At 41.2% G+C, this 12,055-nt stretch overlaps 2 protein-coding genes across 3 annotated transcripts in view; one reads left to right on the top strand and one right to left on the bottom strand.

Annotated features, from left to right (window-relative positions):
* Positions 1–5,142, bottom strand: part of ric1 (RIC1 homolog, RAB6A GEF complex partner 1) — a 37,919-nt gene extending 32,777 nt beyond the window's left edge. For both annotated transcript variants that reach the window (XM_061699119.1, XM_061699120.1), the window contains exons 1-2: positions 4,552–5,142; positions 213–320 (exon numbers count right to left, since the gene is read on the bottom strand). In XM_061699119.1, coding sequence (XP_061555103.1) covers positions 213–320; positions 4,552–4,692 — 249 coding nt within the window. In that variant the 5' untranslated portion in view covers positions 4,693–5,142. The remainder of the gene's footprint in view (positions 1–212; positions 321–4,551) is intronic.
* Positions 5,143–6,422: 1,280 nt separating this feature from the next.
* Positions 6,423–11,792, top strand: exosc2 (exosome component 2). The gene is made up of 9 exons (XM_061698481.1): positions 6,423–6,566; positions 7,621–7,722; positions 8,123–8,168; positions 8,247–8,336; positions 8,920–8,985; positions 9,062–9,130; positions 9,199–9,375; positions 10,338–10,466; positions 11,452–11,792. Exons 1-9 carry the CDS (start codon positions 6,445–6,447, stop codon positions 11,530–11,532), a joined length of 882 nt encoding a protein of 293 aa, XP_061554465.1. The 5' UTR covers positions 6,423–6,444; the 3' UTR covers positions 11,533–11,792.
* The last annotated feature ends 263 nt before the right edge of the window (positions 11,793–12,055 follow it).

Below are 12,055 nucleotides of genomic sequence, written 5' to 3'. Positions count from 1 at the left end.
TTTAAAAGAAAACCGACAATCGGAAGAGGTGAAAAATGCTCAAATTAGCTTTAGCTTTTGTAGTTCTTTGTCTAAATGAATCATCAGCGCCTCTGCAACTCTGCACTACACTTTGATATGATTAACTAGCAATCAAGTTTCACAAAATCGACACCACCACTGCCGATGGACATGGACCAAAAGGGATGTCAAAGGATGTAGTATTCACTTACCGCCACGGCTATCATGGAGTCGTCCGGTTTCCATTCGGCCTTCTGGTAGAATCCAAACTGTGCCACCGCCTTGGCAGACTCAATGTAGCTCGCAATCAAAACACTGGGCTGCAAGTGAGGACACGGAGAAGAAAATAAGTGTGTTAAAAATAGCGTGGGGGCGACTTGACGAAACTAAAAACATTGGCAACCTCTTATAAACGCAACTATATTAACGTTCACACAGCAAACATTTAAGGCTCATGAGGAATAATTTACAGCTCCTAATTCAGTCTCGAATGAATAACTGGATGGAATTTGACCGTTAACGCTGACTTGTTGTCGTGGAGTGTTTGTACTGCAACTTTGTGTTTGTGCTGACAGACTTGTAATCTCTGGAGGCCGCTGAGAGGACGCGTTCCACACCTGCGCTGATGTTAAAGGGCTGCTATCCATGTGAAACACTTAGCACGCTCGTGAACAGATCACTACGACTTAATGTACTTGCTCTGCCGTGTGGAAGTTGATTTGCTGCTATTCATTAATTGAAAAGCATTATTTTATTGTATGGCTAGGCGATTAATCAATTTTCTTTCTATTAATTGGAGTGTCAGGACATTTTGTTTTAGTGGCTTTCGTAGTTCAAAGCGTGTCCCAGCTACCATGCACTGCTTATCGTAACAACATGGCTGCGGACAGTCAACATTTTATATATATTTTATATATAGAGCCCAGTGATCTTTTTGGTTCTTCAACATGTATAAGGCTGTACAATTTGGTTCCAAAGGACAGCCAACAGTGCTTCTACAAGGGCAGAAAAATAGAATGTAACATTAGACTGGAAGCGGAGAAGCCTTCAGCTTGGCTTCACCGTTGTGTTGCAGCCGCATAATTAAAACTTAATGGCAGCAATACCTGCACACACAAGGCTGATTAACATGTCGTCCTATTTTGCATTGCGGCAATAAAATGATCTTACCCGCCTGCAGCTAAAAATACAGTGCCTTGAGATAGGAATAACTTGACTTATGAGTTTTCGGCATACGAGCCCTTGTTTGACCGATTTCTTGCTTTGGCTTGCAAGCAAAAACCTGACATGCGAGACACAGTGTTCGGAAAGTTCATTTTATATACAAACTAGTTCAGTTCACACTTCCAAAAATAAATCAGCTCATTGTTGTTGTTTTTTCTAATATTTTGCTGACAGGCTATTACCCTCAAAATACTGGCATTTCATTTCCTCATTGCTGCCACCCATTCAGTCGCCACTAGTAGCCAGCTGCAACTTGCACCTGCAATCTCAAAGACATGAGGAAAAACTTGTTGCTTGAATGTTTTTTTTAAATTAGTAATTAAAACAAAGACAGGGCTTTTGTCCTTTATGTACGAAACAAAAAACATGCAACGCCAGTTTGACAGGAACGATAGTGAACGGACATTCAACTGCATTTCTCACAGCTGTGACTGACTATATAACAAAATATTAAATCTTATTTTTATGATAAAAACAAAAATTCTATATTATGACAGTGTGATCCTACAGTGTTTTAACTAAAGCATTCTGATACATATTAATAATTTTCCTAGTAATCAATTTTTACAATTATGTACCAAAGAACATATTTTCTCCCATTTACGCACTGTCGCAGCTCCATGTAAAGATGAATGGCGGCCATCGGGTTGCCAAATACGGTTTTTATCCCCCGACATATGAACGCTCGTAAATATAGTGTGTTCAGCTGGGTTTTATCCTGGAAGTCACTAACAAAACCTGGCACTCTTGAATGAAAATTTACTTTCGTCCGAAAACCGTTCACAGACACCAGAATGAGTGCGTTCTCAATAAAGTTCATCAGGCAGAAATGAACTTGGTTCAGTTCACGTTTTCCTAAAATATGAACAAGTTCATGAACTTTTGTTCATTGAACTCGTTCAGGTACAACACTGGTGGGAGCTATATGGTGGCAGTGAACTCAACTCAAGACAATAAGCAGCGGTTTGGCAAATAGTAAACAATTCATCAAAAATGATGCTTCAAGCTGTTTAATGCCATTCCCAGTTGAAGTTTACCGTCAAACTAAACACAAAACAAAATGAATTACACTTTGCGTATTTAAAAAAGTGCCTAAAGAAAAGCCTTGCTAGCTTAATGCGAAGGCTAATTAGCATCTACAGTCTGAACACAAATGGTTCCGCAACAGACAGGCATTATAACAGTACTCAGTCATATACTCTTTATCCACTGCGTAGAACGACTAATATTAGTGCCGTACTGATGAGCTCAGACAGGAAGTTGAAAAGTTATTATGAATCCACTTGAGTTCTAAGCAGGATATGCCCTGCTGGAATATGATTGGCTGCTGCAAAGAGACAAGGACTGCCTAGAACAAAATAGTAGGAGTCATAATAACACATCGATGAACAGTATATACACGTCTGTCTTATACTGCCCTCAGGTGGCCAAGGTGGACACAGCAGAAGGCGCACCACTGTTAAGCCATGTGTGAACGGTACGGCAATAATGCAACGCTGCATCGTTGCTTCCCTCGCACCTCGTTACGTACCCGGCTAAGCTACTGTGCGACACGGATTAGTAATAACGTTGAATGAACTGACTGTAGGCTGAGCCTGTGCTGGCTGGGCTTCAGGACTAAGGGGATTTAAAACAGAAGAGACGTTGCGGAAAGACGCTCACTATAAATCAGGACTGGAAAACAAAGGCAAATTGAATGAATTGATGAGAACGGAATAATCTAATAAAATGTAAGTGCAAAAGTTGGCAAAATGATTCCCATCCATGAGAATAAAAAAAATATATATATTTGATTCCTTCACATACCACTAGTGGAAGCCTGCGTACCACTAGCGGTATACGTCCCACACTTTGAGAAAAGCTTCTCTACTAAACCATACAATGCAAGCAATAAAACTACAATCCTACGATAAAAACTTCAGACAGAATCGCGTTTGTTGAGAACCCAAGAGATCCCAGCGAGAAGAGTCGCTGAGCTATTCCAGCACAATGGACTGAACAGATGCGCAAGCTGCATCTGTCCTTTGTACTCGACGCCTCACTGATACTGGCGAGGAAATAACGAGGGGAAGCAAAACACAGTCACGTCCCGCCCAGTGCTCAGGAAATAAACAATGATCTTGATCCATTGTTGTAGGTACCGAACTAGCTCGCCGGAGTAAACAAAGCCCTCAGTGGGGCTGTCCCATAACTTTTTATCCCCCGGAGCTTTGCTGGTCATCATGCATAAATTATCCCTGATATTTGTAGGAGTTATGTTTATGTTCTGTGTTAGTTACATTTGTTTATACTTCAAATCAACCATTCATAGAACATATTAACCAACCTGCATGCAGAGATGCACAAATTGCACATGAATAACTACACAACTGTCAACACCAGGGCTGTGACAACACTGAAGTCAACAATATGTATAAATACAGTGGTGCCTTGAGATACGAGTTTAATTCGATCCGTGACCACACTTGTAACTCAAAACACTTGTATCTCAAATCATCTTTCCATATTGATATGAATGGAAATGCCATTAATGTTCCAGCCTCCCTAAAAAAATACTACAAAAACGTTTGTAATGTTTTGAATAAGAAATAGCACTTAATAACATCGTACTTTATATGTATAAAAAAAGACAGTAATGACAATTAAATAGAATGTACACAACTATCCAGTTTTGCCACATTTTGTCCTTCAATTCAATGGACATTGTGTTGCTTGCTTCTTCTGGTGTGCAAGCCTTGACCACCAGGGGGCAGTATAATACATAGAGAAACACGAAGAGTTTCACAACTGACTCAGTAAGATGCTGGAACAACGGTCAGTTTTCACAAAGGACAATGAATATATGTTATTGTTCTATGTGTTCTGTGAATGTCAACACACACATCGGATATGCGTCGCTTGAATAGACAATCGAAAAAAATCGGAGATGAAATCAGAATTGGGGCCTTGGAGCTGCAGTGGAAACCCAATCTGCTAAATTCACTTCTGATGGACAGATAGAATTCAACCACGCGTTTGCTATTGTGGTTACTTTGGGTTTGGCTTAAGATCCCTAGGGAGGGTTAGACATGAACAGAAAACATTCATCAGATGGACAATAATGATTGACTAAGAGCTCAGTTTTACTAAAAACAAGGTCGCTTTTATACTGTTGTACAGTATGTGTTTTATAGGCAAATACCTTTACGTACCAAACCAGAATACCTTTGCATTTCTCACCAGTTTCCATAACATCAGTGGCGATGCAAACAAACCCAATGCGTGGATGATTTTGCAGTGATTCAATTATGCATGATGCTAGTGTGATATGCATGGTGCCACTCTTACCCGACTGAACCAGATGCTGAGCTGCGTCTCGGAAAGCAGGGCGAAGTAAAAGCGCTGCGAGCTGGGCTGGATGTGGAAGGGCTCCTCGGCGCTCCTCAGCGGGCACAGGAGCCTCCGTGGCCAGCCGGTGAGAAAATACATAACGGCCAACTGCCTCCGGCTCGCCTGGCCCCCCTTTTTTTTTTTTTCTCTCTCTCACTAGTCCACCGCAAATGTGTTTTTTTTTTTTTTAATCCAGTTTACACATGCTGGGCCGCCAAATGAGAAAACAAACAAAATGCCTTAGAAATGTGTTTTGGTCGCTGTTGTGGGTTCATGAGTGTCCACGAGAACAATCCAGAGAAGCGATCGCGGCTAGCTCTAGCTAGCGGAGCTTTCCCAACTTGACGCTAACGAACTCTCCCCCCGAGGCCGAAAACAACAGCGACCGAGCCGGGGGGTAGGAGCACCGACACCCCCGAGGATATCTTACGGGTGTCCGCGGGACGGTTAACGTCAGCCCCCGTCGTTGTCTCAGTGGCCACGGAGTGGGTTCCGGAGGTGTTTACTGACCGTTCGGCACTCGGCTCTCACTCCTCGGTGCCTCCTCGCCGACGCCATCTTTTACTTGACGCTGATTGGCCACGGCGATGAAGTTGTCCTGGTGTTGACATGTGACGTCACACGGCCGCGCTGCGTTGAATCGGGTCGTCAACACTGACACCCAGTGGTCGTTGTTATTTCTGCAAAACCACGTGCTTACGATAGAAACAAGTGGCGCCTTGATTTACATGTTGCATGTTGTTGCCATGCAGTGCTCGTGTCTGGAGTCCGTGCACTCAATCAGAGCAAAAATATAATCGTCCGATGGACGTCTCGTATCTTGAAACACTCCCCATTTGAGTCACTTGTGCCTTGACTTACGAGTTTAATTTGTTCCATCTTAACACTCGTACAACAGTTGTGGCTCAAATCAAATTTCTCTTGAAATAAATAGTAATGCCAGTTCCAGCCACCCAAGAAAAAAAAAAAAAAACACACCCTAAAATTATTGAAACGTGTTTTGAAAGGAAAAAATAGCCCTATTTTACTTCATTAAAACACACTGTATTGTATGATGTTTTATCCCCATTGTGCAATTTTTAATAGCATTTATGCATTTTTTACATCAACTGGAATCCTTTTGAAATAGTCTGGTGAATGTTTTTTTTAACATCATTTTACATCCTCTTTTATAGAGTTGCTTCTCGCTGATTCACCTATTTGCAGATTCCCCCCCCCCCCCCACCCCCCACACACTGTTTTTGTGCTCAGACCAAAGCGTTGTCTAATATAAAAGTATTGTTTTGGTGGCATCTTGGTGCCAAGGAACAATGTTTTAGTGCGTTGAGGAGCTTTATGTAGCACTTTGCCACTATCTTGTGGCAATTACAATCCTTGGGATTTCAATTCGTGGCACTGCTCGTTGCCTGTCATCCCCTATAGTAATTCTTAAAGAGGTATTTTGTACTAAAACTAAATGAAATGTTTAAGATGTGCATAATTTTACAGTGGCTTAAAATATATGTTTATATCTGGTACAGTCCGTTCAGTTGTATTAAACCTTTTTAGTTAAACAAATTTGCATTTAATCTTTTAGAACTGTTTGTTTCTGAACATTTATTTAAGCATTATTTTTATTCAAATCATATGTGCAGTACTTTATTAGCTAAGTAGTTGTTTTAAAAAATATATTTTATTTATATATATTTTAAAATATCGACACTGTATTTCATGTTGCTGGATTCACATTGAACGTAAAAAAGTTGAAGTTCTTAACTATTACGGTAGATGGCGACCTCTGTGAAAATGTCACATTACAACAGGGAACAGGAAGACGACAAAGAAGAAGAAGAAGCGGAGCAGCAAAGCAGCATGGCGGCTGACATGAGATTACCAGCCATGAGAAAACTAGTATCTGTTTGTCTTTCCACTGGGGACAGAAGAGATTTGGTCGTACCCGGCGATGTGATCACGTCAGACTCTGGTTTCATGAGGTAGGTCCGTGTTATCGTTCCATATTAAGTCTGCTGTCTGCTCCGTGTAAATAAATAGTGACCACATTGTTTTTAAGGTGAAGCCTCATTCAGCCTTGCTTGAAGCTTCCTGTCTAATTGCTTTTAAAAGTCAATTTTCGAGGCTATTATGTGCACATAATCCCCCCCCCCCCCCCCAGTTGATATAAAAATTTATTGTAATTTTCATTGTCTGTGATGGCCTAATCACTGAAATAATTCCACCATTTCATTTCGTGTGGTTTATGTATACATTCATCTGAGCCGTTTTAGGACGGAATCCTTTATGTTTTTGAGTGTTTTCAAAAGCTGGGGCAAAAGCTGGCGTAGGGATAACGGGTTAAGGGACTGCGTTACAAGTGAGCCGATGTGTGAGTTTTTGAGATACGAGCCGTCAATCGGACGATTTATTTCTTTATTTTTTGCTTTGACTTGAGTTAAGGGCGCTGTATTGTGGCTGTGAACTCAACTCACTTCACAATAAGCCGCAGATTGTTCAATAGTGATAATTTCATCCATAAAATAGTCCAGTTTAAGTTGAATGTCAAATTAAACACAAAACAAAGATTTACACATTTATTTTAAACAACCAAACTACGTTGCCTTAAGAGCTGCCCGATAGCTTAATGCTAACATATAACATACAATCCTGTTGTCGTGCTAATAGTTAGCATCGATAGTTGCCGTTTTACAACCATTAAGCAACTGATACTTGACCAACACATGCAGACAGATTTGAAAGAAAAAATATTCAGGCATATATTCTTTATCTTCTGTGAAAAAAAAGGACTAATATTACAGCAACTGACTGAGTATTAGTGGAAGTATATTCTTTTTTTGTTTGTCTGCTTGACTATACAGTACTCCATTTACTATGTTTATGTGCTCAGCAATTGGCTGGCAACTAGTCTAAAGTCAGTCCAGCTCAACCGCATGTGGATAAGTGATATAGAAAAGGAACAGATGGACAGTCATACCTCAATCGGAGAGATCGTCATTAAATATTGCCATACCATATAATTTTTTTCATCCCCAGGGGCCATGGTACTTATGTGGATGAGGAGAAACTGACTGCTTCTGTGGCTGGAGAAGTGCAGCGAGTGGACAAACTCATTTGTGTGAGACCACTCAAGACTAGGTAAGCGCGGTACGCAAACACTGATTTTTAGCACAAGTGATTCTCAAAGTGTGGTATGTGTACCACTAGCGATACGTGGGTTCCTTTTTGTGATACGTGACAAATCACTGCCTAAGTACAGTTCAGTGGTATTTAACTTTTTAGGACAATACATTTGCTTGCAATCTTTAAGGACTGTTTGTTTTTAAACTTGTTTAGATGCAATATTATTTAAAATTATTTATTGCAGCTTTTTTTGTTTTATTTTCCTATATTAATCTTCAAACAGTGCATAATGTTACAGTGGCTTACAATAATATTAAATATAGTTTTTATGACTTAAACCTCTCCCTCGTTTTGGTAATTCGGGGCTAAAATGAGAAAAATAAATGTGTTCTTAAGGCTTTGTATTGGATGGCAGGTTCAACGGTGAGGTTGGTGATGTGGTGGTTGGCAGAATCACAGAGGTAATGTCTCTTACTCCTTACAACTCCCAAGTAATGGTCCACTGTTATCGTATTTAAGTTTTTCATGTTTTGATATAGGTACAACAGAAACGATGGAAGGTAGAGACAAACTCCCGACTGGACTCCGTCCTTTTGTTGTCTTCCGTCAACCTGCCTGGAGGAGAGCTGGTAAAAAAATTAAAAAAAATCCACAGAGGCTGCTTGACTTTGAAGTTGTTCTAATTCCAGTATTTTAGAATAGGAAACAAAAGTAAATGTAACGTTTTTTTTTTTTTGTGATGTGATGACCTTCTGCCAAAAGCATATCGGTAGTCAGAAGCTGACTTGCACTGTGTTTGTTTACAGAGCGCTTGGCAGTTCCTCTTATTGTCTCTTGCCTAATATGTTCTGTGTGGGAACCCTAATAATTGCCCCCATCACTGCATTATTCATTCACTCAACGGTCACACACTAGTGGTGGTAAGCTACTTGTGGTGCCACAGCTGCCCTGGGGCAGTCTGACGGAAGCGTGGCTGCCATTCTGCGGCTACGGCCCCTCCGACTACCACCAAACATCCAACCACATTCCTTCATAGGCTAAAATTAACAGTTGGGCTAAACTTTTATGATGGATAAGCAGTTTTGAACAGAAGTCAATAAAGTGTGACAAACTCGTGGCCCACATAAAATGACATCTGGCTGTATTTGAAAATGACTCCTGTGCTATAGATGTTTTCTTCAAAATACTTTATATTTTACTATTTTCTTCCAGAGGAGAAGATCAGCAGAAGATGAGCTCACCATGAGAGAATATCTACTTGAGGGAGACCTCATCAGTGTATTTTTTCTTTATTTCCTAATGTTTATTCAATTTTTAAATGTCTCTCCTATAAACTTTTCCTCTGTGTTTTCAGGCAGAGGTGCAGTCTGTCTTCTCAGATGGCGCCTTGTCGCTTCACACTCGTAGCTTAAAGTATGGGAAAGTAAGTTAAACAGCAAAACGGGGTTTAGTTCACTGTAAACGTGGTGCTGATTGTGTCTTTGATCGCAGCTCGGCCAGGGGGTGCTCGTCCAGCTTTCTCCGTCTCTCATCAAAAGACAGAAAACACATTTCCACAACCTCCCGTGCGGGGCCTCCATCATCCTAGGTAATAACGGCTTTGTGTGGCTGTATCCCACACCGGGACAGCAGGAGGAGGAGGCCGGGGGCTTCTACACCAGCCTCGAGGTGAGGCGTTTGTTAAATTTCTTCTGATTAGGGTTGAAATGGTTTACTGATAAACTGTATTTTAATTATCCTAAACACCGTATTTACTGTAATGTGTTCTCGATGTTGCGGCCCCTTTGAGAGTGACGCAATTTTGACGACTTTAGTTTGCCGCAATATTTAGTGAGTATTCAAACCCTCAAACGCTGCTTTAAAAAAAAATCGAGGAGCAACAAATCTTTTTTGTCTTTCTTCTGGTGTTCTTGGAGACTTTTGAAGGCTCGCATGTTTGGGTCATAGCGCGAGATGTTCATTGACTCTGTGAGTTACGCTTGGCAGCGGCAAAACAAGGAATTCTTCCTGAAGTGCGGGTATCCCTGACTTCAGTGCTGGAGTTGCAGACAGAGTTCAGTTGTGGAGGCTCAAGCAGGATGGCTAACACCTGGATAACCAAATAGCCTTTAAATGCGTCAATAAAACCAATTTAAATTTAGAAGAGCAAGTGTGGCACAGTGCCATGTTATCACATATTTAAAGATTGAGGTTATTTTTTTCGTCAGATGCCATGTAGCTTAACACAAAAGGATATTGGAAACTTGTACTCACCCTAACCTTTCCCCTGTAAAATGCTTCGTGTTGCCGTGCACATGGTCCATCTGACCACAACACCACATACATCTTGAAACCACCACCAAGCCACTGATGGAACAGCTGGTGGCCAACAAAAGGACTAACAGTTCGGTCTAAAGACACAAAGCCTCGTTGCAGGAGTTTTTCAATGTCACAGATTAATTTGGTTTGTAAAGAGATCTATTTTATTATTATTATTATTATTGTTGTTATTTTGTTCTATGTTCGAATTTTATTTATGTACAGTATACAACTTGAGTATACAAGTTTTCCCATCCCTTAGTAAGAACCTTGTGAATGTGTTTGTTTTTATTGCTCTGTTCATGTTTTTGTTTGTGTGTCCCCTCTTACAGCCTGTCAGCCTGTCTGACCGTGAGGTCATTTCCCGGTTAAGGAACTGCCTGCTGGCTTTGGCGGCGCACAGGTTCCTACTGTTTGACACCAGTGTTCTCTACTGCTATGAATCTTCACTACAACACCAGGTAGGAAGCAGGAGTGGAACAAGAGTGCGATTAAAAAGTGCATGTTCATCAAAACGATAAAAGCATTTTCACTCGTGGAGACAGCGCTTCATACACAGCACTGTGTGTATGTGGCGCATGGACACATCATATCGCCCCCCACAAACACAATTTCCCCAAACAGTCAAGTACGTGACACTTATACACAAGATAACGCTAATGTGTGCATCGAACAAAACTCAGTGCAACTCTGCTTACCTTTTGGCTATCACCTGGTAGCAGGGGCTTCGTACTCGTGGGGGATGTCGATGTGGCTGTTGTCGCGTGATCGTGCTTCTTCATAATTGTGTCTTTCACTGGCGTCCGTCTGTCACTTGAAACTGACTCTGGAATTTTGCCCAGCCTAGCTGGTCATGTCATTTGCGAAGAAACGCAGTGTGGGGCGGTCATTGTTATTTAGCCCCACTGTTATTGCAGGGGCAGAAAGACTCGCTCACAGACAATTTTCCCCAACACCCAAAGATGCTTAACGTAGTTTCACACAAACAAAGAAACAATTAAATAGCAACAACACACATTTAGCCTTGGTGGATGCAGCGTAGGCCAGGCAAGCAATCTTTCTGCGGAAGCTAGGGATGGCTAGATAGCAGGCTCAGGCAGGTCCCAGCCAGTGAGTTTTTACAACACTGTGAGAGGTTCCGCCTTCGGCTACGATACGAGAGCTTGCTAGCGATGGTGTTAACGAGGCTTCGTGGTTGAAATAAATCCCCCTTCCCTACCTTGCATGTTAACATGCATGTATTTGTATACAAACAGTCAAAATGGATGGATGGACTCCTTTGATTAGTAGATGGTTAAATATTTCCCAGATATCGATCCCAATATGATAGGCTACAAAAAGAGAAACAAGAACATGTTTAAACAAAACAAAACAAAAATGACATGACGCATGTGTGTGTGTGTGTGCGTGTGTGTGTGTGTGTGTGTGTGTGTGTGGTCTCTGCAGGTTAAAGACATTCTGAAACCAGAAGTGATGGAGGAGGTTGTAATGCTGACACAACAGAAGCTTATTGAACAGGAAGGTTAAATTGGGAGTCGTTTACAGCCGGCGTTGAGTCACACGCTGACCAAATCAACTTTACAAACATTTCCCGTTTTTGTATGCTCTCTGCTGTTGGAATGCCAACAAGTAAAACTTATTTTTGTGACTTTGTAAAACAACAACAACAACTGTATGCGTGTATGCAATAAAATGTCTTGTGATTTTTAGTCTTGCATGACTCACAGGTAATGACTGACTGCACTGGTTATGTTTGTGTACTGTGAATAAAACTGTCCATAAACCTGCAGCTGTGTGACATAAAAGTAAACTTTATTTTACACTTTGCACATCATCTAACTTTTAGGGCCATAGTAAAAACATGAAACAAAAAAAACCAAACAAACAATGTTATACAGTCACTGATGGTGTAGTGGTACACTTGCCTGACTTTGGTGAAGGCAGCGTGGGTTCAGTTCCCACTCAGTGACAATGAATGTAAGTGCGAATGGTTGTCCGTGTTCATATGTGCCCTCCGACTGACTGGCGACCAGTTGAGGGTGTAGTCCGC

Source organism: Phycodurus eques, chromosome 15, assembly GCF_024500275.1.
Source record: "Phycodurus eques isolate BA_2022a chromosome 15, UOR_Pequ_1.1, whole genome shotgun sequence".
In the NCBI taxonomy this organism is placed as follows: domain Eukaryota; kingdom Metazoa; phylum Chordata; class Actinopteri; order Syngnathiformes; family Syngnathidae; genus Phycodurus; species Phycodurus eques.
This window is presented reverse-complemented; position numbering and strand designations above follow the sequence as displayed.